Source organism: Colossoma macropomum, unplaced genomic scaffold (genome assembly GCF_904425465.1).
Source record: "Colossoma macropomum unplaced genomic scaffold, Colossoma_macropomum, whole genome shotgun sequence".
NCBI classification, from domain to species: domain Eukaryota; kingdom Metazoa; phylum Chordata; class Actinopteri; order Characiformes; family Serrasalmidae; genus Colossoma; species Colossoma macropomum.
In genome coordinates, this window is record NW_023494789.1 from 17,049,986 (window position 1) to 17,077,455 (window position 27,470).

General features: G+C 39.6%; 1 protein-coding gene across 13 annotated transcripts in view; it reads right to left on the bottom strand.

Annotated features, from left to right (window-relative positions):
* Window positions 1–321: 321 nt before the first annotated feature.
* Window positions 322–27,470, bottom strand: part of tp63 (tumor protein p63) — a 66,420-nt gene continuing 39,271 nt past the window's right edge. For 2 of the 13 annotated variants that reach the window (XM_036570346.1, XM_036570345.1), the window contains exons 4-14: window positions 26,140–26,388; window positions 13,241–13,427; window positions 13,027–13,142; window positions 12,461–12,570; window positions 11,918–12,054; window positions 9,957–10,039; window positions 9,455–9,579; window positions 4,313–4,512; window positions 3,246–3,408; window positions 2,237–2,330; window positions 322–1,464 (exon numbers count right to left, since the gene is read on the bottom strand). In XM_036570346.1, coding sequence (XP_036426239.1) covers window positions 1,162–1,464; window positions 2,237–2,330; window positions 3,246–3,408; window positions 4,313–4,512; window positions 9,455–9,579; window positions 9,957–10,039; window positions 11,918–12,054; window positions 12,461–12,570; window positions 13,027–13,142; window positions 13,241–13,427; window positions 26,140–26,388 — 1,767 coding nt within the window. In that variant the 3' untranslated portion in view covers window positions 322–1,161. Of the gene's footprint in view, window positions 1,487–2,236; window positions 2,331–3,245; window positions 3,409–4,312; window positions 4,513–4,735; window positions 6,232–9,454; window positions 9,580–9,956; window positions 10,040–11,917; window positions 12,055–12,460; window positions 12,571–13,026; window positions 13,143–13,240; window positions 13,428–26,139; window positions 26,389–27,470 lie in introns of those variants that run through there. The other 11 variants (XM_036570348.1, XM_036570347.1, XM_036570350.1 and 8 more) reach the window with 10 other exon arrangements.

The following is a 27,470-nucleotide window of genomic DNA, read 5'->3' on the forward strand; positions in this document are numbered from 1 at the left end:
GAGAAAGGTCCTAAGACAAAGTCTGTCAGATTCATGACGTGTTCTTAAACCGCAGAATTGTTTGCACCTTTGAGCTTTAGAGTGTGCGTGCAATGTTTTTACCCAAGAACAAATCCCAAATAAAACACTGGTGAATGTCAAACCGTGTAAATGGGTTTATGAACACGTTTCTTCTGAGGAATGGTTGGTGAATGAAACCCATTGTAATTGGACCAGAATCCAAAGTATATCCAGATGTGATCAGGATATGAAACATGTTAATGCAAGCTTTTAGAACATTTGATCAAATCAAAACCCATCCATGCAGTGTCGTAATGATATTTTATTTTTTGGTTTATACTGTATCAAAATAAGTACAATGCATATTTACAACATAACACAAAAAAAAACCAAAATGTCTGTACAAAACCAAAACTGAATGAGCAATTAACTCTGAAATACTGAAGAATCGACATGTTAAATTTGTTCGTATGCATCAAAAGAGTTGCACGGCAGTATTACATTATTTTTGCTTGAAAATGAAAGATACAGTAGTTCAGTATTACTTGGAGGCTACATGACATCAGTCTTAAACCATAACCATAAATGGATAAAGAACACTTAGAAACATTGGCTGTAACCAAAAATGCTTACAATCAAACCTGACAAATGCAACCATTCAAATCAAAGTGTTGCCAGACTGAAACAAGTTGTTACAGCGAACAGATTAACAAACAGTATAATACTATGAATCCTATTTGGAGTAAAAGTTCTTTACAATCCAAAAATAGACCTGGTCCAGGTAAAAACAAACACAAAAAGAAGCCCCCCAAAAGATCAGTTTCTCTCAGTACAGAAAGAATGGCAACAGCTAAAAACAGGACCAATGTCAGCATTTCTTAAGTGCTGTGTCTCAAGAAATATTCAGTAATAAATCAAAAACGGCAAAGCACCGCTTACCCTAAGCTACAGTAGTTTGCATCAAACTAGGGGCTTGAAATGACAACCAGACCAAAATACACCCAATAAAAACAAAACAAAAGACATTAAGTGCATTTATCGGCATACTTTTAAGTGAAACTGAGCACTTGATTAAGCTGTACAATTCTCTGTGCAGTGTGTGTATGTGACGGACAGCACATGAGCATGTATGGATGTATAATGCCTGCGAGCGTGTGGCGTTTACTCGCCCTCCTCTTTGATGCGTTGCTGTTTGTTGCGGCGCGAGTCCGGCGCCAGGTCGAAGGAGAAGTCGGTCCAGTCGTCTCTTGGGGGGAAGGAGATGGTCTGGCGGAGGGTGAAGCGCACAGCGTCGATCACGCGCTCCCCTCGCGCCTCCGTGGAACCCACGCTGACCGTGGAGGCGCCGCTGGATGTGCGCAGGATGTGTGGAGGTGGGGAGAACTCCATGGTCTGCCGGTGGTCCATGATACCTTTCCAGATCACATGCTGGAACTCAGTGGGAATCTTCAGCCTGGACAGGTCCTGGAAATGCACCAAACGGTCACTGCACAGCACACACACATCCACCCCAATTCATGCACATTAACACCTTCACAAGCACTCACTGGCCACTTTATTAGAAACTAGGGCTGATACAGTTAGTCGACAACAGCGTCAATTGTGAAAATGTCAAAGAAAAGACGCTGTTTACTAATAAAACAGAACACTGAGATTATGCATGTCTTTCTTTCAGACAGACTGCAGTACACTACAGGAAGCACAGGGGGCGATACGGCTTCTATTGTTTTCTTGCACAGACGGAACTTTGAATGATGGTGCTGCCATGACAGGGACAAAGTGAGAGTTAGTTCTAGCTCTATTAGAAACACAGACCTTGTATCTCCACCCTGCTGGTGTACTGTTAGAGACTGTAAGGCTTCTTTTTTTTTTTATTAGCCATCCTCTAGCCCTTCATCAGTTGTCAGTTTCTGACCACAGAGCTGCTCTTGGCTGAATGTTTTTGGGTGGTGGACTGCTCTCAGCCTAGCAGTGACTCTGACACATACAAAGCCCAGCAGCTCCAACTGTCTATGCCACTATCATGTCAGTGTCAGTGCAGTGCTGAGAATGGTCCACCACCCAAATATCAGTCTGACCAACTACAACTGTAGTTGTGCTACAGTCTGTAACCGTCCACCTAAATAGTGAGCCTATAAGTTAGTTGTATCACATAAAGTAGCCAGTTAGCGAAAGTACAAGAGACGTGTAGATCCTAAGTTGTACACATTTACAAAAGAAGCTGGTAAAGCCTCACCTCTAGACTGTAGTTCTCAATCTGGTAGATGTTGGTGAGGCCTTGGGCAGTGAAGTAGTCCAGACAGGAGGAGCATCCCAGCCGTAACAGGAAGCTGAAACAGATTGATATATAAATGAAATTAGGCCTAAAAATGATTTCAGTAATACAAACCATAAGCAATTTAGGCCAGTGTTTCTTAATTGGGACACTCTGCCTTGCACAGTTTCAACTGTTCCCTGCTTCAATGCACCTGATCCAGCTCACGGAAGGCTTGATGATAAGGTGTTGAGCTGGATCAGATGTGTTCAGGCAGGGAACAAGGGAATAGTTGAAACTGCAGGACAGAGAGTCCACAGAAGCAGGACTGAGAAGGACTAGGGATGCACTGATCCAACTTTATCTCTCTCAATTCTAATTATGAGATTCTAATACTCAGGAAACGATGTGGTGTACCGACCTGATATTTCTTTCTTCTTCAATTCTAAATCTGTATACCTCATAATGTGCTGGTACAAGGGAAGAGTTTATTCCAAACATGATATTCCTATTTTAGGACGTTTTGGTAAAGGATTTATGAGGCACAAACAGACAAATGTTTCATGTCCAATCTTATATATATATATATATATATATATATATATATGCTTTGTAGAGAAACTCATGGTGTGTTTCACATCTGCAAAGAAGAACTTGTTTCATCTAAAACTAACAAGTTTGCCTGTAATGTGATCATTCATCATTATTCGTTGTATGTACAGCTTTTAGCTCCATTAATAAAAAAAACAAGGTGAGAATTTGATGTGTTTACATTTCGGAATGACATGCTTCCATTTTAAAGGGATTGTATCTAAAGAACAGTATCCATATTGGATCAGTCACATCTGACTAACAACCAATAGTGTTAATAAGGTTGGTATGAGTGCTGACAGTGTTCCAGTGTATCAGTGCATCAGTACACAGGACTGAGGTACTGTAAGCATGCTGAGGTACTGTAAGCATGCTTTAGAGGAGTTTAGTGGATGTGTACCTGGAAATGCTGCTGTCCATTGGGTAGGGTGGAGGGGGTGTGCAGTGAGAGGAGGGCACCATGGATAACTGAGGCTGCAGGGCATGGGTGGGACTCAGTGAACTCATGTCTGTGTTCATGGGGATGTGGCCGCTCATCATAGGGGTCACAGCAGGAGGAGGAACTGAAGCAGAGACAGATTTAAAGCAACTTTTGAGGACAAGCACCATTATCACTGTTATTATCAGCCACATTCAGACAGTGTACAACATATTAATAAATGAATTACGTCTCTATAATTAACAACACTGAGCATTTTTAAAAATAGTTTTTAATTGCTCCTTTAAACTGTCACGCCAATGATAAATTATATGCCTGGTCTGAACTACACTTATAGCCAATGGCGATGTAGGAGTGGATTAGGAAATAGTGGACAGGTGAGGTCAGTTTCACATGATATGACAAATACTGAGCCCTGGGGATTAGGAAGAGCTTTGTCTCACAAAGATCCAGTTCACATGCAAAAGGAAACTGACTGTCAGAGAGACACTGAGACAGAGTGGTACTCAGAGCCTGTCATGCTCAGACAAGCTCAGCCCCAATGGGGAATTGGGGTGGGGGACCCACTGAAGAAAAATGAATACGGACAATTACTGAAAGCTATTTTACAATAGGGGTTACAGAAGATTAAACACATAATATCAATTTAATTTAAAACTAAACCACGTTTAATATCCCTAGAACCAGTTTTCAGCTCAATTAAGCAACTGGCAGGCAGAGCAATGCTGTGGCTTCTGGGCATTTACCATGAAAACCAATAATCTGTTGCAAATACAACTGCATTTCAACTAAAATATGTAATAAATGTGTAATAACAATGCAACAAATGTTTTTATACCTTGGTTGTCCCATCTCCAGATAAAATGTGAAATTTGATACTTGTCTACACTCTTCAGTAAATTATTTAAAAACTATATTCAATGTGTCTATCAGTGCATTAATTCAGTAAAATATAGTAAATTCAGTGTATTTTCTGTCCATTTGGGACCCCATTTACTGAGCTGTGCCATCTTAAAGAAGAGCCTTACTGTCAGTGAGGCCTCCGGCCATGCTGGACGGGGTGAGGGTGTTGCGCTGCTGGGGGTTGATGAGCTGACTGACCGAAGGCAGCTTGTTGACCTTGCCGTGGGGGGGGGAGCTGGAGCCGAAGGCAGGCTGGGGGGGCAGGGGGCTCCTGGAGCAGAGAGGAGGACACGGCCTGTAATTCTGATCGTCTGACATATCCCATCTTAAACAACAGAAGAAGCCCTGCCATTAGTCACTGTTCACCCGGACAGCAGGGGCCGTGGTCACAGTGGAATAAACACAGTTTACACAGAAATAATGTCTTACTGTGTTTTCCATAATAAGTACCATCATTTAAAAAATGTGAGGAAAGCAAATGAGCAGATTAAGCTGAAATGCATATGGAATAGCCTGGTTCTCACTTAAATAGAAGAAAGTACAGACACAGAATAACAAAAGAAAGGAGACTTTTAGCTTCATTAGTGCTCAAGTTCTTATGGAACTCTGCACAGGTACAGTCTGTTCACCCGTATGGTGCATTAATATTAGTTAACAACAATTAAATGTTAGTTAACATTGGTTTCACTACTGGTGTGGGGTGCAAAACAGCCAGGCTAGTCTGCAAATCTGACAAACCAAAATTATGCATTTGATATTTCAATGTTTTGTGTAAGATAATTTGTTCTTTGTGTGAAAAATGTCTTGTTGAGCAAATAAATGCTTATATGTATCCTGTGTTTATTTGTCTTACAGTGTTCTGCCTCTTTATTTTTTTATAAACAAACAGAGGGAAAATGACCATAATGAGGGTCAGGAAAGAAAGGAAAAGGAAGAATGGAAAGTCAAAAGCAGAAAAAACATTTATTGAATAACAGACAAAAGTGCAAGAGGCATCAGTTATACATCCACCATTTGTTTCACACACAACAAGCAAATATCTTGCTAACTACAGCATTCATTTCTCATTCTCTCTTGATTCTGAGACAAAAATACTTTCTCTTAAGAAAATGTACAAACAACCAAGTCAATCAAAACACAAATCCAAACTGCCCTGCAGTGCACTTTATAAAACATGACCAGCATTATTAGTTATATTATCAATAAAGTCTTTCCCCCCAACAAACCCATAGACAATTAAATGAGTCCAGCTCCAATAATAAAAGATGAAAAAAAAAACTATCTGAAACATTTTTCAAGAGCTTAAAGAATGCTATGAGTCCCATAGAAAAAGAACATGTGCTTGGTTCCTGGTTCAAACAATCAGGATGAAAAAGAGAGAGAGAGAGAGAGAGAGAGAAAGCCAGAGAGAGAGAGAGAGAGATGAGGTGGTCAGCTGAGAGGCTGTTACTGTTTATGTGCAATGTGTTTCTGTGCAATACCAGCAGATTTGTCAATACAAGTGCTGAAACAACAGCCAACTCAGTAATAAGGGCCCTTTCAAAGAACAATGAAAAAACACTGAAAATACTGAAAAAGTCACGATCATGATCATGAAAACAAACTAAACGACACACTGCACGAGAATACGAGGCCTTAAATTTGTCAATCAATTGAACATACACCCAAGTAGGAGTGTAGGATGAACATCATTACACAAATTAGCAAGCAAAGTGATTATTTTAAACATTCTTAATCTAGTCAATATACTTGGGAGGGAAAAATCATGCATTTTTTCAACAGTCTCAAAACTTCTGTGAGTGATCGATCAGGTGAAAAACAGCTGTGGCAACCAAAATCTTTGAAATGCTTATTTTCTGCTATCTAAAGTGTAGCAGTAGCCACCAGAAAGCCTGGTGAAGGGAGGGTGAAGAAATGAAGAAGAGGAGTGAGGAAAGCTGTGAAGGAGGAGGAATGTGACTCCTGCTTTTAGGAAGCGCTGAAGCGTCTCTTCTGCTCACCTAAAGGCTCCAACAGCTCAGAACGCAGACGGGCCCTGAGGAGACTGCAGAGATAGGAGAAAGAGAGAGAAAGAAAAGAGAGACAGAGGAAGAATAGAGAAGAGAAACAGGAAGAGAAAGAGAGTGACAGAGAGAGAAGGTAGAGGGATAATAGGAAATGAAGGGCAGATTCTGAGGAAAAGGCATAGAGCAAAACAAGGCAGAATTCAGGAAAACAGAAGAACAGTAGAGAACAAGAAGCTACTTGCTTTAAAAAAGGCTACTAACAACAAAAGATCTAACTCTCCATCAGTCTCTAATACTGCCTGACCAGCACCACATTTACATCCATTCATTTATTTATTTCACTTGTGACTAGAAATGCAGCTCTATGTTAGAATGTTCATCCACTCTGTGCACTAAGGCCAAAAAGCTGCATTCAATCAGGCTGTGCTCTCCAGCCAAAGGACTTCCAAGTAGTTAGAAAAGAGTGGACTTGGTAATCATTCAATTTAACTTTCAATGCAATTAAATTATTCAATTCAATTAATCAGTTCAATTCTTATAGAGGCCTGCTACCTGACCCAGATAAATAGCAGGTTTGGGACGATTTTTTACAAACATTAGGCTCGGATTTGTTTTCTAATGAAAGGATTTCATGTAGTACATTTATTGTTATTTGAAGGATTGTGCCTGTGTACATTTCTTATGCATTTTCTCTCTCTGAGACTGATAAAAAACTGTTAGTATATTACGAATGTGTAAATAAACAGTTCGTCCCAGCATTACAAGTGTTTTCCACAGATCTGAAATAAAGCTTGCCGGGAGAATCTTGGGGGAAGGAGGTTACAGGAGGTTTTTTGGGGGGTGGGGTGGAATTGTGAACTATATGGATGTCCAAAGACACTTACTTAACTGGGTATTCAAATAGGACAAATACAGTTTGAAATAAAAAAAATATATATATAAAATACAAACAATTAGAAAATTATATACATTACACTATAACAAATGGTTCGTCAGTTCAACCTAAAAAAATTACTTCATGCGATAACAAGTAAATTAACTAGTTTTATTCAAACTAAATAAATACTTTGAATGGAAATTTGTTTCATTCAAAGTAATTTTTTGAGTAGAACAAAACTAGTTCAATTGATTGTTACCACATGAAGTAATTTTTTAAAGGTGAACTGACGAACCATTTGTTACAGTGTAAAAGCGTGTCTGAAATAGTCAATCTGTGTGCACAAGCGGGTTCGGGTCAAGTTTGGGCTTCAAATTTAGCAGTACCAGTCGCGGCTTAAATTAGCTACATTCTATGTTGACAGGTTTAAGTCTGCACTGACTTTTCTCTGTTTGGCAAACATGGCAAAAAAATAATGGATGTTTTTCCTTTGGCAAAACATACCTACAAAGAACTTCAAATCATAAATTTTGTCAAACACAAATGTGGTGTTGAAGCAAAGCTGAACATTTACCAGACTTTCAATGAGCTTGGAGAAATAATTAAACTAAATGTACACTATACTTTTCTCATTGTACCAGTAAAGGGTTAAATATCAATGAGCTATATATGACTCAGCTTATAATGTTCTAACTATCAGAAAACATGAAGCAGAATATTATATGAATACCTGCACCATGTAAATGTATGCAATACATGCTCAACTGTCACGGATGGTTTCAGACATTCTTGCAGTGACAAAGATGCACACTGTGTGGCAGTACTACACAGCCTTGTGAAACTACACCCTAAAGGCAAAAGCATGGAAAGGAAGGAGAAGACCAGTAAAGCAAATGAACCAAATAAAGAGGACTGAACCACTGAGTCACAAACACAGGAAGATGTTTTTATTATTATTTTATTTGGAACGGAAAAAGCAGAAGTTAGACAAATAAACAGAACAGATGAGCATGGAGATACACAGAGGAAAGAGTGAACGCATGCAGAAAGAGAAATGAAAGATACTGAACTCAGTCTGTCAGAATGAATCAAAAGTAAACAGAGCTGCTCAAATACTAGTGTCCCAATTTTGCTTTGTAAAAGTCCAACAGCTGACCAATGAGCACATTGCAGCCTTTTAAACAATTCGTGCCCTGTACTTCTCCTATGACTGGACAGCTTTAATGTTAATGGCCATCCTTCAGCTACTCATTGTATCCACACCAGAGAGCTAAAGTCGTATACTTTAGTTTTTCTGCTGTGTCAAAATGGAGGCAAACCACGACCCTCCCTAGCACAGTTTCTCACCTCACTGAGGGCTGGAACAAAATGACAGAGAGCGGGAAAAAGGCCGAACGAGGAGTGCACAGACACTACCTCACCTGTCAGTTTCTTAATGAGGAGAGCACACAAAAGCAGTAATTATCGCAGGGCGTCGAAGCGCATTATTCAGAGGTATAATTTCCAGCTCTCTCCTTCGCTTTGTTTATTGCTTTATGCTGCGCTCTAGCTGCAGGTACAGAGCCTTTGTATCTGAGTAAAGACAAACCGGCCGTTGCCCTAAAACAACGAGCCTGAGTATCTGGGTAAACCTGACACAGTTCTGTCGTTCTTAAATGCTCAAGCATCATATAACCAGTCAGATGGGCTGTCAAAGACTAACCCACATTAAAGCATGAATTAAAACAGCACCACCTTTGCAAGGTACACCCTTTGTTAGGAAGCAGAAGACCGCTTTAGGCCTAATTTAGTATTCAGTAAGTAACTCAGCAAGCTTAACTTTACATTTGGTTCATTTAAAGAACAAAACCATCACAAATCCATCTCATGCCAGCCACAATCCAAATTTAAATGTTCGCTCATGCAGTAATCACACTGTCAGTGTAATGGAATATTCCACTCAAGCTGCCATGCAACACTTCAGTTCTGAACTTTAAGGCACAAAAGGAGCATAAGTGGGGTGGGTCTGCTGTGCATGCCTGTTCAAACACATATCCATCCCAATGTCATGGCCAAGTCCGCAAAGAAAAGGATTAAATCCATTAAAAAGTGGGGGTAAAAGAAACAAAGAAAGCCGTGCTGGTAAACAATCAGTTTAGGTTAAACAACTGACAAAACACTACAAAGAAGCGTCAGGGTGAACCTTGTTGGTACTGTGTGTGTGGCCTGCATGGGTACGCTGCCTGCAGTAGCAGTCGCTAAGCTCGCAAATGGAGGGTCTGTCTTTGATGAGTGCAAGCAAATAAATCCCTCAAAAATTCTTATTGATAAATTCTTATTGAAACAGCCCCTCCTTTAGCGAGCATAGCCTCATAGAGTCATCTCCCTGAATGTGAGGTACTCACTGTTTCTGCAGGAGGCTCTGCTGCTGCTGTCTGTACGACTCTATGGTGTGCTGAGGGAGGAACTGCATTAGCTCCAGAGACTCTTTGATTTTCACCAAAATCTCATAGATTTCACGGCCTTTAATCTGTTGGGTAAAGACAAAGAGGGCAAAGGTGAGACAGTGTGCTGGGAGACAAGTGGCACACATTTACTGCAAGAACTGATAAACTAACAGGATAAAAATATTTTCTTCCTCATTTTTTTCTCCTTTCATCACCTACACTGAAAACAGCACTGACTGTATGACTGTAATGTGTACATCATTTCCACATTAAGTCACCCATTGCCAAGAGTAAAGAAATGGAAAGACAAAACTGTGCTGATGAAAAATACTGTTAATGTGGAAATTATATACATGTATACAAGTAAATTCAGTGCATTACTTTCTACAGTACTCAGTACTTTTTGAGTAGAAAATTCCTCACGTGTACCAAAAACTGCTGACAAGGTGTAGCTACTCACAGGCAAACAAAACACTTCCTCATCGGTGGATCTTCTCTTCTTGATGGAGGATATCTGGATTCCGTGAGAGGCCTGGCGATAAGCTGTGGGAGCAAACAACAGAGAGAGAAATAGAGAGACAGAGAGAGAGAGATATGAAGTGAGACAGCTGATGACGCCACATGTAGCAAAAGAGACAGCTAAAGCACAGGTCGTGCTGTGGCGAGAGGACGTGCTGAGGGTAAGATGAAGTTGAATGGAATAGCGATAACGCGCATGCAGTGTGAAATAAGAATAGTGCTGAGCGATATTGATAAAATTCAGTATCTCAATATTTTCCTAATATATCATGGTATCAGATGATATCTGATTTTGCATTAGTAAAGTTAATGACTCCATGCTCCCTGAATGCTGCCAATAAAACGTCTTACGAAGTCTGACAAAGCTTGTTTTGATTGGACTTTTGCTTCTCTTAAATGACACCAAAGGGAAACTTACACAGTATTGGAACCAGAACCAGACAGAAACCACAAGAAACTTACGATATTTTTAGTTTTGAAATTAATTTTATAATAAATTAATACATTAATTTTTATAATAAATTAATAAATTAATTTACAACTATGTGAAGCACCCAGAAAAGGACATACATTGCAATTAAGTGTCTATCAATACCCCTAAAACTAAAAATCAATATAGTGTGACACTAATACAGGCATGCTGATATAAATATCATCCAGCACTAAATAAGCAACACATGTAAATATCACCCAGCACTAAATAAGCAACACATGTTCTAGTGTCCAGGACAAGCGCCATGCAGTGTGCATGCTCGTGTGTGCATGTGTACATCATTTTGCTGGTACAAACTTTTCCCCCTTTTTTCAAATACCTAGTATCTCAGTGGAAGTTGTTTTTGTGTGAAATAAATACATTTAAAAAAAAATGCAACTTACATTAAGTGTGTTAACGTGCACTTAATAATCTGATCATAATTTCAGATTTCAGATTTCTGCAGTTATCTGATTATTCAGATGGTCATATAAACACTCCAATTTCCTAGATTGGAGTAAGGTCTAGAAATCTGATTAAGAAATCAGATAAAAGCTGGATTTTAGCTCAGTAATTGGATACTCTTTCTCAGTCTGCGCATGTGCGAAAACAGACCGCGGTACCGGAAATAACACAGCACTCGTATGATGGCAGCAAAACACTTGCGGAGCGATGCTGAAACAAACTACATGCTTGACAAAATGACAAATTTAAAGGTCTTCCTCTTCTAGATGATGTATGTTCATATTTGCAAGTAAAGTGACTCTACGGTTAAAAAATGAGCTTTACGTTATGTTTACGTCACGTCTTATTTTGTGAGTTTATTTGCTAGTGGCAAACAGAAATCCAATTATTGCCTGACGCATGTAAATCTTGAGTCTTCCCGTTATCTGATTACCCAAGTGCATGTAAACACGTGATCGGGTTACGGACAAAATTTGATTTTCTGTAGTTACCGAATTATTAAGTGCATGTAAACGCACTCTTAGATTGACCAAGGTGAAAACAGTTGTATACCATTTTTTTAATTACATTTTTTGATAAAATCATCTTGAACATAAGTTCAAGATATTAAAAATAAGAACATCCTCTACAAGGAGACTTCTGCTCATTTTCATGCTCAATTACTGTTTACTTGCTGAATATAACATAGCGAAAAAATAAAACATGGCCTGAGCAAAAGTTATATAACATTATGTTTTCTTTTCTTCCAATAAGTTAAAAATCAGCAAATAAATAAAAATTGTGCACTAAAACGCCATATTTAAGTTTATTCCCTGTAGTGGATGTGTTAACTTATTTTCACTTAGAAAATTAACAAAACATGTCATTTAACCAAAGGTGTCCCTGGAAAAACCCATAAAGATTGCAAGACACGTTGCAAGTTTGTGTGTGGAGAAGCCCCATCACCAGCCCCCAGCGCTACTTACGGCGTTTCGTACCCTCAGAGCTTTTTGTGCCATCGCTGACGTGCTGCTTGCGGATGCTGTCCTCGTCTGCCTTGCGGTCGCGTCCCGGGCATGCACAGATTCGAGCCTCAAAGCACCGCCGGCCAAGCACCTGACCACTGGAGACCAAAGACACGGACAAGACTGTCTTTACCACTGTTCTCTAGGTTACTGTGGCTGAAAACAACTTCACTCAGTACATAAAATAGGGCTGGGTAATAAGGTGATGTAATTAGATATCTGCAATGATTGACAAGTAACCCGATGCTTATCCTTGACAGGCAATAATCCCCCATGGTGGGAAAGAGAATTGATAGAGTAGAAAATTGCAGAAAAAATTCCTAAAGATGAAAGTGTCCCAATGGTGCAGATGACTTGTAAAATTATGAAAATGTGATACTTTATAGTTTTCTATGGCTATCTATTGCTGAATCTATAGTGCATCTACTACCATGATGGAAAATGTCTGGTAGTCCAGCCCAAACATAAACAAAGTATTCTCAAAATGAGCACTGTCAGTCTTACTCTCTGGTTTCCAAGGTGACAATAATGAGGATAGGGCGCCTGTTCATTCCTCCCACGCAGCTGGAATTGCACATGAAATTGTACAGGATTGTGGTAAACTCTGTGCCCACCTGTTGGAATAAAGAAGCTACGTCACAAACACAGATATGCACAAATATGAGCTAGAAATAGTAATAATGAAAGGTAAAAGAGCATGTGGAGATGTGTGAGAAAAGCAGGCCTGAAAACAATGGGTGGGAGCGGTTATTCAAATATACAGACATCCAAACGCTTCTTTGTTTTTTGATTTGTTACTTAATTAGATAATAATGTAGAGATTAAAGTAAATAAGAGTGTAGAGACTAAAACAAAAAAAGAGATCACAGGACGTATATGAAAAAATATTTCAAAAGACAGAAATGATTTTGCCTTTGGGATATTCCAATACTATTAGTTTAAAAAATTGGCTATGTATACGAAAAGCAAACATGGTTAAATGCCCATTCCTTCTAAAAATCAGGTTTAATGGGGTAGGCAGGGAGGGCAGAATGTGTGTAAGAGTGTGTGTGTGTGCATGCAAGGGTCACCTGAGGGGGCTCATATGGCACCAGCACACTCTGACGCCCAGTAATGGAGTCTTCCACATACTGGGCATGGCTGTTGCCCTCTACTCTAATCAGGTGACTGGGTGGGGCGATTTGGCCTGTTCAAGAGATGCACAAACAGTTAGACATTCAGACCTAAAACGTACACATTTTTATCACTTTTCCATCATGTCACGCGTATAAAGGATTCACGTACCGTCGTTGAATTCTCGGCTGAGTTCGTGGTTGGGGCATCGTTTGACCACCTCAGTCACATGCTCTGCTTTCTTGTAGACAGGCATGGCGCGGATGACTGCTCCCTGGGGTGGACTGGTCAGGACTTTAATCTGGATGGGACACGTCTTTGCGATTTGGCAATATAACTTTTTAAGCTCTGTGGAGTACTGCAAAGAAGAGAAGAGAAGAGAAGAGCAGAGAAGAGCAGAGAAGAGAAGAAAAGAGAGATGTGTTGTTTACTAGCATGTCCAACATATTGCGAAAAGACTGCAAAAATACCCTTAAATCTACGCTTAATGTCTTTTAAAAGTCTGCTGTATGTCATTTGCTATAACCTTTCTGCTAGCCCAATAAAACCTTCAACGACACTAGATCAAAAGTGGAGAGGATGTGTTTATGATGGCCACAGGGGGAGTGGGGGAGAAACACCTGCAGTATGGAGACTGTTTAGCTGACAGAGAGCCATATAAAAGCCTTAAACAGGGAGCAGCAGCTGGCTACTGGCTGCAGCGTTTCTGTCCCTGCCCTGAAGCTGAGAGGCTTTCAGCAGCCCTGTGATTACGGCCACATACACACATCAACAGAACTACTCTGAAATGTGAAGAACTCTGACCCGAGACAAAAACATCGCCCTCTGTCCTCAACCAAAGAAAGTTGCAAAAATGAACCCTTTTTCACAGTCAACACAAAACTCCATTACTACTTGTTGTGGAGGTCCCTCAGTCGAACCATGCTTTTTATTCCTTCACTGATGTTGATGGAATATATTTGATGGAAATGTGTATGATTTATAAACCTGGAAGTGAACAGGATTTTTTCCTAAGCGAACAAGCAAGTCAACATTTTATTGTGCCAGTTGTACATGATGTGATACAAAAAAACTGCAGTTGTGTTCTACGTTTTTTTCTCAACACGGCCATCTTTGTGGAGAGGTGTGAACTGTTTTCACAGCAGGGGGTTCTCATTCCACCGATTTAACCCCTCATTGCTTGCTAGCACATCAACAAAGGGTCACAACATTTCACACATAGTAAGACAACAATGACCTAGCTAATCTGAAAACAGAATGGCCACTAGGGGGTCTGCAGAAGGATTTTGAAGAATTCTTCTGAATTCATGCATATAAAAACACATTTCAAACAGTGGCCTCTATTTCTGGGGTTTACTATAACCATTCAGTTACTAAATGGTCATTTAGATAGCACTGCCCAACACCTCCTGCATATGTGACGAAGACACCCTGACGCTGCCTAAGGGAGAACGCCATATCACTGACCACAGAAATCAGCCTTGCATCACACACTAAGACTGACTCACCCTAAACACCAGCGGCTGACATTACCACTGAGAGGCTCACAGCTTACTCACACACACTGCATCACCTGTAAATTCTAACCACACTCAGTGACACAGAGTGAGAAGACAAACAGGAAGTGCCGTTGCAAAACAACCCTGATCAACACTGTAGGAACTGTCACAGATCTGTGACTGGCCGTCAACACAGTGACAAGTATGACGACAAAAATAACTTGTGGTTTTAGCTTCTTAAACTCTCTGAAGAATAACATCATTTTACATGTAATCGAGTAATATGCCTTAGAATGAGGACATTCAAAGAAGCTTTGAACGCATGTAAGGAACATCTGAATGCATAGCTATAGCACTCATTATGTGATGAACAACAAGAAAAGCTTAAATTAGTCAGTTATTAATGGAGTTAGTCTGCAGTCAGAAGATTATATATATATATATATATATATATATACACATATATATATATATACATACACATATATATATATATACACACATATATATATGATGGATATACATATATTTATATATATATATATATATATGTGATGGATATTTATATATATATATATATATATATATATATGATGGACCGCAATGCTTAATGTCATGGACTTTCCCACTAGAATGTCACAAAGGTTAGACAAGCAGTGACTGATTTATACCATTAATTGTATAGCCCTAAGGGCCTGGATAAACTACAGTAACGGCATAAGTCAATACGTTGCTAGGCATATGTTATAAAAAAAATTGAGCGCAGGCAAGTCAATGCAGGACAGAGTGCAAACATTTTGGTCTAAACATTAGTTTGCTCATACTGCCACACTAGCAGCATGTGTGCATGTATATCAAGTCAGAATGGAAGGGGAAAGATAAAACAGCGGACCGCTGCACTGGAGCATGATCTGCTTAGTGTCTAAAAGCCTTAACAGAACTGCTAGTGCATCCCAAAGTTTGTCGTGTGTGCTATAAAGCCTCATCACAGTCAGTTCCAGCTCGCTGACTGTAAAAAGAAATGAAGCATTATTGGCAAGCGTGTGAACGTCCTTCCACAGCGAGAATCTCGACAGCCTTTCTGCTGAATGTTACTGTACTGCGCTCAAGTGGCATGGAAATGCATGCAAAGAAAACCCTCCTCTTAAGTTCATCTGTAAAGGTGGGGAAGATGGTGAGGGGGGAAAAAAAGAGAACATTGCTCCTGGCTGTTCTGAGGAACAATGGCACATTAAATTCCATTTCTATTAACTTTTGATTTGAAGTGTTCCAGTGAGAGGAGCCCATCCCAACACCTGCCTATTAGTTCATGAAGAATTACACAAGCTTGGCAAGGACACACACACACACACACACACACACACACACACACTCAAACACACACACATACACACACTCAAACACACACTCAAAAATCCCTGCCATTTCCCTTAGGACTTGTAATTAACCGCCTTGGAGAGATTGAAAGGATAAAGAAAACAGAAAAAAAACACAAGGAACATTACGGAAAGCATACCTGTCTACCCAGAATACGGTTTAACAGCAGATTGGTCATTTAAGACAACATAAAAAAAACACAGGAAACTTTTATGTCACCTTTAGAACAACAAAACTGATGAGAGAGAAGATTTGTGGGATCTGCCTACACTGTAAAAAGGGGAACAAGACAGGAGCTGATTCGTAGTGCTTTAGAGGATTTTGAGGTTTGGATATTGCTCTTGTTCATTTCTCTAAAAGTTTGCTTTATTTAATTTAAAGTATTCGTTAGAGTTAAATAAGTTTAATACAGTGAGTTAAAACGAAGTTAAACTGCTTGTTACCACATTATTTTTTAAGGATGAACAGACAAAGCACTTCTTACAGTATATATGCCACAAAGCAGCGGCTACATTCACGTTCATGACAAAATCCTGCAGCAAGCAAGTTAAACAACTGAATGGCTCAGGAACAACCTAGCCCTGGGCCTAGCCCAGCCCTGGAAACTTTCAGTAGTGCAGGTTTTTGGGCAGTTAAATCATAAATCAGAAAATCTGTCCTTGAAAATAGCTTGAAAATAGCTGTCTGGCTGCTTCTCGCCTGATATATGCTGAAAGCTTCTGTGAGAGAGACAGAGAAAGAGGGGGTGACAAACTGCTGACAAATCCAGTAGTGATGTGGACACAGATGTGTCACCTGAGAACAAAGAGCAAGCAGGGTAAACAGCAACTACAGTCAGAAATACAGAAGAGAAAGACACCAAGAAACAGACACACAAGCTTTCTGCACAAACTGCAAGTGATGACGCGTAAACCAAATTGTTCATGATTTTTGCCGCCCAGCAACTTGTTTGTTCCGTCAAACTCACTGTTAGTGATAAAACCGCTTTATATAATAATGTCATTTTCTGCCAAAACTATTCTGACATGTTTATCTGACATGTATCCATCCCTAATTTCAGGTATGTCACAACTTGTGTACCTGACTTCCTCAAAACTTTCCTTTTAGAAAGGCTGTAGCCTTTCCTCGAGTCTCTCTCTCTGTAGTAGCAGAAAAGTGGCAGCATCCCTTTAAAAACACTCTCGTCTTCTCCTCGGTCTAGCTATTCCTCTCCACCATGCTGTTTGCGTTTATTTGTGTTTGATGTTAAAGGCACATGATGGAAATCTGTCACATGGCACATATATGCATAAATGTTATTATACTTGAAAAAAAGTTTTCAATGCATCAGACATGGACAAAATGTTTCTGCTAAAGTTTTGTTGACCCTCATAAAATATTACTGATGATTTTCACAGCCTACGTTGACTAATGTTTTGAAGTGTTAAACTGACAGGCAAGACAACAGAGAAGCTACACTTGCTGGCAAAGCAGTTCCATCCAGCTGTCAAGTTTAATTCAAGCAAGTAACTGAAATGTGACAAAAACATGAGAAGCTGGCTGAACAGTTGTGAAACTCTTTATATAATAATGTCATTTTCTGCCAAAGCTGTTGGTGCAGTTTTGGTTTATCTGACATGTTTATCACGAGTCATTTTACCAAAAAATCTTAGAGGTTGGGCAACTTCTCGTTGTTTTGCTTAATTTTAAGGCTATACTTTTAGATTTCACACTTTAAGAGCATAGAGACAGAATGCAAACAGAGTGGAAATGTCTATTAATAATCTTCTGTCTGTTTATCATCTAATATCACTATTTTTAATACATCAATGTCAATGTTCTTCTTACTTTGATAAGATAATGGTACTTTTTAATTTTCTTATTAGGTTACCGGCACCTGACATATTCAGAAAACATGTTTCTATTGTAACTTCTTTTTTACCTGTAAAAAACTCAAGCAAGCCTATAAACTATTATTAAAAGTGGAAATCCAGCGACGGTATACGTGCATGTAAACACAAAAACACAAACAGGACTTTCTCTCTTCCTCCTCACCTAACAAACACACACGTACAGGGAGTAAAAACAGAAGCACCAATCCCAGCCCTGCAGCAACACATTTTGAACATGAAAATATGTGTGGAGACTGCTGTGTTTGCTCAGGGCCAGGCATGAGCTGCAGAGAGAGGAAAACACACTCACACACACACACATGTACGCAGGGTGGAGCTGTACAGTGATCTGATAGATGGGAGTCGGTGGCTTTTGCACAGGGAGGGGCGTACGCCACTAACATGTAATTATCTCCCATTCATTGGCCACAATGTGAATTACACAGCTTGAGAATGTAGCGCACACAAAAGCTAGAAGAATAACTCTTTGAATAGTGGCTGAGGATTTGTCAGAATGACACAGTCTACAATGGGCAGAACTCAATACTGCAGTCTGCTGAACTGCTGGCCTGTCAGAGAACAACAGGACAACACAAGACTCTCGGTGTGTGGCATTTCTTTCAACGCTGTGCCATAACACCTGGAGTCTGGGTTCTAACAGTCGGTCTAACGGAACAGAAGACAGATTTTTACTGATTTACTGATCTACTGATTAGCATATCAAGAGAAAGTGTTAATCAAAGTGCAGCATCTGGAGACGTTCCCCTTAAAGACACACTTAAAATGAACCAAAGAGATTCTTACAAATTGAAAATATGTTGACATTAATTGCAAATGCATCTTTTGTTGAGATAACTAGCTCTGTATATGCTATGTCTGCTCTATATAATTGTATGGAAATGTGTGGAATTAAATTGCAGTTCCAGACTTGCATTCCTCACTTCCTCACAGCTTAAGAACAACCTAGTTTGTACAGTGGGGTCTAAAAGTCTTCTATTTGCTTCTATTTTGCATTCCTTTCTGACTTAATCCATAGTCCAGGTTTTTTCATTATTAAAAACTGTAGTATTAGCAAAATAATTTTAACATATATTTTCGAATTTCTTAGTATTTGGTAAACTAAAACTTTTGCTTTTCCGAAAATAAAAATAAAAAAAAAATCTGACCTTTTTTTTTTAAAGGCCTTAACATGGTCAATGCTATATATTTACTTAGAGTTGAAAAGTCAGAATCTTGAAAATCTCTTCTTCATTTTATTCATCATAACTATTTTTTGATCAGAGTTTTTGTCAAAGTTCAAAAACATTCAGTTGTTTAAACCAGGTTAAAACAAAAAAAGACCCAGATTTTAATCTAGTCTAGTAAACTAGTCTCAGACGCCGTAAGTACTGCATAATAATCCTTTAGACGTAATAAAAATTCAGGAGGTTAAATTAAGTTAATAACCTCACATTTTTGTATGTATTTTAGACAGTAAACATTATGCTCAGAGATTTAAGTGGTTACGATATGCACTAAAACGTAAATCTACAGACTGTATAAAATGAGTGTGCCCACACTCGGGCGGTGTGAGCGTGTCGAGGCAGGTCCGCAGCTGCAGTGGCGGTGTTGGAGCGGAGCAGGGCTGCGGGTTCAGGCAGGACGGGGCGGGCAGCCCAGCACTCTGGCGCCTCCGGTCTTGTCCCGTCTCACAGCTAACATGTACCATCACGCCCCACGCTGCTCCAAAACCTGCTTCACTGGACAAAAATGCAGAGCTGTTTTTTTTTTCACCCCCTCATAGCAGGAAGGAAAAAAAAACAGAAGAAGGAAAAAAACACCTGCTTGCTGCTGTGATGGTGACAAAAACAAAGTAGTTGAAAAATCAAAGCAGCCTGATACATTTGCATAGAGCAGCATGGATAACCGCATACTTACGGAAGCCAGGAATTAGAGGAGCTGACATCACGGAAGTGAATTTTACTTGGAATGTTTCTTGGGTAAATCAGTATGTAATTAAACAAATAGGCATGCCACACGGCAAGGATCGGAAGGGTAAAAAAATGCTGAGGTAGTCCTGCAAAGGTAAAAGATACCAAGTCCTGCCAGAATCAGAATCACAAACAGCAAGTTTTTCATGAGATAGAAACAGCGCAGATGTCACTATAAGTTCCAACAAGATAAAAATTAGTTTGTTGGCATCATAACAAAATTTATCTTCAAAGGTAAACTTTACAGGAAAAGAATAAGTTCTTAACTTTCAATGTAAGTTAGTATAATGATATTTTAAGTCATTTTGGACAATTTCTAATAGTCCATTCATCATGAAATGTTCCCTGTATGTAAAGAGCAGCTGGAGTTACAAGGCTTTGATATTTATTATATTAATATTTATACTGAAGTTGTGTTTAGATAAAAAGGCAAACAATTTGGGTACAATATTACAATATTATAACGTCTTAAGCACTTATGCATATTGTTTAAAATCTCAGTAATAAGAGTGTGTAATAAGCACTATTTAACATTGGAATAAATGCAATCAATACTGCAGTAAAAAGTAACAAGAATTTCTTTTTTAAAAGGCCATTGATATGAGCTGGTCAGAACAACACAGGTTTGGTCCAAGATTTTTCCATGCCCAAAGGAATCGCACAGATTTGTTCAAGTTCTTCACCAGTACACACCGATTAGCCAAACCAGGTACTGGATGATTACTAAATATTAAATAATACTGAGCTTTTACAAGGGGAGGTTTGGAAATGGTTAAGTAAACAGACATAAAATCTCTTGTATTAATGTTATTTGAATTTATTCTAACTGTGTTTTTCTGAGCAAATAAAAATGGTATATGTGCAGCATTTAAGTCTACTTTTTATCATTCAGGTGCCTTAGACCTTTGCACAGTACTGTACGTTAACACAGTGCTGTTCAATCTGCATGAAGCAGTCATTACTGATGGCACTGAAGACTGATGACATGTGGGTAGAAGGGTGAGCTGAAGTTACAGGGCGATCATATGCATATTTGCGTGAGCAAGTCACACACACTCTACACTGGAGGACGCCTTCTTGTAAGCAGACTGATGTCGCATCACAAACAGGTGATCGGCCAATCAGGAAGAGCCACACGGTAGTACCTGATGTCACTGTCTGACAATATTGAAATGAAAGCAAAAATATAACTTTTTGACGACGATGCCACACGGATGAGAAGGGACTAAATGGCTTGCACAAAAAAACTAACCAAACTTGCCAAAAAACCAAACCCAGTCGTTCTCTTCTTGGTGTACTACAAAAATAAACAAATAAATAAAATATAGCCAAGTCTGCATATTCATTTTGTGGGAGGTCTTTTCTGAGATGACCTTCCTCACACTCTTCATAACACTCGTAACCTCTGTTCCGATGGAAACGGAAGCCACTGAGCTTCCTGGCACTGCTTAATGTCCTTTGATTAAATTATATGCTTTCGAAATGTGATCTTTCCCAGTGAAACGTGTGACAGCTTCAGTGTAATTACACTGGATTTCCCCGAGTTTTCTTGAATGGTCGCCCTGAGCACTGCCAAATTCTTCCCTCTGATAAGCCCCTTTTCATGTCTTTTTCTAGGGCTTTTCTTCTGCATCTGTGTGCTCATTCAAATAACATACAAAAACGTGTCACACAAAAGATAGGATTTAGCTCCTGAAAGGGTCAGGAATTTCAACAGCTAGTCTCGGCTGCAGACGAGAAGCTGGACCTTTAGAGCTTTTTTTTAGAGAGGGCAGCTAAAGGAGATGGAGATTACAATTGTAAGGATAAGCTGAAGCAGACATGGCTCTCCCACTCTGATGCAGGCTGCCTGAATGTTTTCTGTTGACTCACCGCAGGCCACTGTAGTTTCACTTGCTTTTTAAGAGCCAGGACATACAGAAAATCTCTCATCGTACAACAAAATACATGGAAAGAAAATAATACCAAAACCGGTCTGAGAAGTGGGTTTCGCAATACAAATTACAGGGAAATCATTTCCTTGGCAAAAAATCTTTTCAATCTCAGCTTATTTGAAAACCTAAAAAGAAAAAAAAATCTCTCCCTCCTTTTCTTCCTTTTTTTCTGTAGGTTTCTAGAGCTTCACACTGTGGAGTTGGACGAGTCTCGACAGGCTTCTTGACACAAACAAGCCTTGGCTCCATCTCACGAGGCATGGGACGGGCCTACAGATGTTTCTGGGACAAGCTGTATCTTGCCACCTTTCGTTGGAACACTCGCTTCTTTGAGTGCTTTTGCAACCCCCCTCCCCCCCACCCCACCCTCCTCCTTTCGGCCTTCTCCTCCGGCACAGTTAGACATGGAGCCAGAGAACTTAGATCATGGAGCAGGGTGCAGTGATTGGCCCTTAAGCACGATAGGGTTCAGAAAAGAGGCACAGAGTATTTACACGAGTATTATCAATCCATTCCCCTAATCCCCTGTCCTTTGGCTGAGACTACTTGGGACGCCTGTAGAGGGGTCCGATGGGCGTATTTCTCTGCTCGTAGCACACTTGAGTTAGCGGCAGACAAAGCTAAAGGTTTGGCACACAAAAGCACTGTTGATAACTTGACGGCGAATTCATAATGAAGGACTTTTGACTGAAATAATATCAAACAAATGATACATCATTACCACAAAACAATCATTTCTCTTTGGACCAACTTAGAAAGTGAGACAGAAGACTCATCTGTGGAGTCATCTTACCAAAGACAATGAGGGAAAAAAACAGCCAGGATTGCAAAATGTTCCTGTAAACGAGGAGTGGTTGGATGCAATACCAGGAAATGTCTATGTGTATTTGTGTGTGTCAACGAAGCCTTACTCAGGAAGAGCTATCTGGTGTAAAGGTGTGTCTGCAAGGAGCACGGCTTCACCCAAAATATACACTGTCCTCCAGGGCTGAATGATCTGGAAAAGAATCTAATTGTGATTTTTCTGACTGAGATTATTTTCTATAAATTAAGGCCCAGCGGCCACTTGCATAAAATGTCTTAAGTGAATTTTGCCCTTTTTTTCCTCTTTGCCCTACTGAGTTGCCTACAGTCTCTCCAGGGAAATGTTTAGGCAGACACTGAAAAAATCCATAATTGAAGATGGAGTCTGAGGGTCTATGTTTAAAATTTAGCACAGTATCAGTTTCTGACAATTGCAAAGTTTACACGTAAATTTGCAGCTTCAAATTCATCCCTTAAGAAAAATACTTGCAACGGTTGCAACTTGAAAACTACTGCAAATTGCATGCTCGATATAAAAACGATTAATGAAGAAAACAAACCAAAGACACATCAGTAGCTTGTGCAGGACTATGACTGTTGAAGGCATGCAGGTAAACTTTTGTTCAGCTTTCTTCATTAAAAAGATTTTTCAGAATTTGACTCCAATGATCAATTCCAAATGATTCATTTTTAAGCTAAACTAATGAAGACTGCTTCATTAAACTGCACATGTATCATTACCACACACCACCTGCAGTGGGCCACTATAGGCAGTGATGAGCCAATGTGTCATAATCACTTCTCACCACAATTAGTGCAGACTGGAGAGGTGACTGGGACACTGAAAGATGGGAACAGCCTGAAATGAGCCAATGGGGCGTGTTTTTCTCACACCCAGTCTTCTCCACTTGAACAGTGAAGTCAGGTGTCTGCTCTTTATTGGTGGAGTACGCGACACGAGTGAGGATGACAAGGGCTGTTGTGGGAATCAGATAAATGTCACTATCCCACAGAGCTACGCAGCCAATGAGCATGAAGAGACTGTCTTACAAACATACCTTTCCTCCACTTGTTTACTCAAAGAAGTAAAAGGCAGCTTTACCTTTTATCATCCATGCAATGGAAACACAGGTTTTTCCAGACTATCTTGTGCCAAATTTGAGACTAATGGCACATGGGATCATAATGACGAAAATCAATTCCCATAGAATCGGATGTTTGTTTTCATTACTATCCCCTATGGTTAAACGACATGAAAATCCAGAACTGCATGAAAATCTGGATCTGCATTAAGCTAGTCCTAACCAACCAAAAAATGATATGAAAACAGTAATCTTTGGATCACATCACAGGGCTGTGATATCATAGGGCTATGATTTCATATAGGGCTAGACCTTACAAAAAGCAGTATAGTATTTTATCTTAAAACTGAAGTCGCCACCTACTGGTGAGCGCTAACACAGTGCTAACGATTGTCCGCTGGGGTGCGCTGTCCCTTAAGGTGACCCTTTTTTTGGTCCCATCTAGCTGACAAACAACACAGAACGTTGTACAGTAGGCGGACAAAAATGCTTTCGGTCCTTCCTTGGGATAACCCCCGTGAGCCACCACAACTTGACTAGCTGGTTCTGTCGGTTGTCTGTTTTTGAGGTGACACAAACCTGAGCCAAACAAAATGACACTTGCAACCAGATAAGCAGCTGTTGTAATGTTCACTGACGTATAATACTGCCACAAAATAGAAACAGCGTAGCAGACCTACCTGGCGAAAACCGCTAATGCGCATGGCACTAACTGACCAGCAGAGGTCAGTCAAGAATCTTCTGAAAATGTTTAACTAGTAATCTTTGTTACTTTGGTAATAAATATGTTTCAAAAAGCATGTATCTACACATAGATATATACGTATATAGCTTGATTGCGTTGATGACGTTACTACATACATAGCAAATTAAAGCCACTTGCAGCCATATTGATACTCCCTCTTTGAGCTCTGCAGTGAGAGACTGTCTGCAGACATGTCAACGTTTTCCCAGAAAATTCAGATATAGCAAAAATGTTGAGGTGTACTTTGTTTCACTGCAATAATACAGTCAAGAACACTTCATGGATAAGTTTTTTCATAATTAATATAACAATATAACCTTCCTCCTGGAGATCAACCTGCATCTAACATGCTGCCCCCTCCTCATACCTACATTAATAAATCTGATCGAGCCAATCAAAGACTTCTGAAGAAGTGAATTATCTGGAGCAGCTGTGGTACATGGTGGTTCAAACTACACCCCAAAGGAAGGTAGATCTCCAGGACCAGGGTTGGTGACTACTGATCTAGGCAAACTGATCCATTATTTCAGAGGAATTAATGTAGACGTTTTAATATATCTAAAAATACAAACTAATCTTAGTATTCATATTGCTTAAACACTGGGTATTTGAAAGGTCTAGGACATAGAACTGCAGAAAATGCACAAATGCTCCTAATTTATGTTTGCACAAGAATAAGGACGTGTGAGTATTTTTTATTTTTTAACTGGCTCGTGACTGATCAGCTCAGCAGACAGTTCAAATGGCTAAGAAGCTAAAACAGTTGATGTAAGTAGCATTAAATTCAGTGTGGAAAAGGGAATGTGAACCTTAATTCGGTGCTAACATAATACAGGGATTCACATAGAGATGAAAATAAGTATTTTGATAAAATCAGGAATCTGTGTGTGTGTGTAGAACCCACACCGATCTGATGCATTCATCTTGCCAACTATTAGGAAAATGCCAGGAACCAAGGTCTAATAAAGGTTCATGCAAGTCTTTATGTAAATTAATATTTCGGTGACTTTAAAGTCATATGTAATGTTTTCATTCATCTCTTCAGAACTGTGCAGCAAAAGCCAAGAGAGCAGAAGTGAAGTTGTGAAGACTGAAGAACCGAAGCCCTGAGACTTGGTCTGGCAGTAAACACTTTTTACTAAGAGCAGGCCAATTTGAACCTCAGGGGCCTTTTCCCTCTACCAGGTGCAGTTTGGTAATTGAAGACTTTCATATAGATCACAGAAGAGCCTAGAGCTGAGATCAGACAGATAAAGACTTCACACTTCTTCAAGAGGAATAATCCTCTCTCCAGTAAATCAGGCCCAGGCCAGGTAAATCAACTGCAGTAACGAACACATCATAATTTTGGCTGGGATCAGTCACCAAGGCCCTCATATACCACAGTATTTCAGATTCACACATTCTCGTCCAGACGTCAGATTGTTAGCTCAGAGAGGAATTTTATTTCTAGCCTGTGTGAGTTGTTGGGAGGTGTTGATTACTGGAGGGCAACATGTTCTATTTCCTGGTGTAGAACTTCAGTAGTACCCCTTAAGCTAGGCACTTAACCCTAGACTGCCTAACATATTAGCTCTTCCATATTCTGTAAATACATTACTTACAACCACATACAGAACATTGAGAAGAAGATTTTGCTTTTCTTCTCACAGAAAAATGTGGTTAATACTGAAAGCATCAAAAATGTACTGCTAAACTGAACCAAGTAGCAAGAATTACAGCATCCCATGACAATATACAGCTATTTCTGTCTCATTTATGTTGTCTGCTTCACATAAAATGCCTTACCGTCCAGGTTGCTGATTTGGCTGTGCTGGACTGCTGGAACGACACATCAAAGGTATGGGGTCCAGCGTAGTCCGTGTTGGAGGGGATGGCAGGTGATGGGGACAGAGCCTCGAAAGTGGAGCTGGGCTGGGCGTAAGGAGACGGTGCGGTCACATTATTCTGAGCATGTTCGTTGTTGTAGGGGCTGGTGGATGTTGAACCGCCATTTTGATCCATGCCATTAAGAAGCCCCAGATTTGTGTACTGTGACTAAAAACAAAATTGAAAACAGAAGTCAATATTTACCCCCAGAAAAAATCCAGAAGCTTAAAATAAGAAGAAAGCACACATATAAATCAAAAATTTAATGAGCTGTTGCCACAGTCTTCATTTTGTTGTGATGAGCTTTGATGTTGGTTCATCAGACAATGATGTCACAGTGGGCTTAGTGAAGCCCTGCCTGCCTGAGGCTGACTTGAATGAGTCTTTGTATGCATAAGTCAGAAAGAAATATCACCTAAGAGGTCATTCTGTTTATATACCACTGTTCATCTTGCCACTGTAAAAAAAGACAAATCACAGACTCTTTTGTAACGGCTTTTCACAGCAAACAATGGCTGCATACATATATTTGTATGAGGAAAAGTACTGATGAAGCGCCACTGTAAAGTATGATTCTCTAAAGTCAAAAATACTGTAGAGTCAAACAGAAAAATCTCAAAATCTAATGGATGAATCTAATAGGGAATCTAATCTAGTGGACAAATACTCCCCCAAATTTGTTCGCTATTTCTATAGGCTATATTGTCCATTTTGAAGATGTAAAGTGGTGGACAGCTTTTGCCTGCATGAATAAATAATTAACAACAAATGTTTCAGTGGTCAAGAAATATGGTACAGATTGGCACTCAGCAGAAAAAGGATAAAGGACCTTGAAAATCTCTTTACATGTAATAATGTGTTTCCACAAACAAAGATCAGAACGGTCAAGTCTACGGTCTTTTCTGTGGTTATTTATGGATATGAAAGCTGGACAGGAAAAATACTGATGCCTTTGAACTTTCATGTTGGCAAAGACTGGGAGTATATTGGATGGCAAGAAAAGAAACAAACAAAATCAAGCCTCATGTCTCACTCGAGGCCCAGTTTACCAAACTGAAGCTCTCTAATTTTGGATCTATCATGAGAAGAATCAATTCATTGGAAAAGACAGTTATACTTGGAACAAGAGGATGGAGAGCAACAAGATTGATCGAGACAATCAGAGGAATCATGAACAATTGATTAGGAAGTTTAAAGACCGAAACAGAAGACAGGACATTCTGGAGACCATTCATATGGTCACTAAGAGT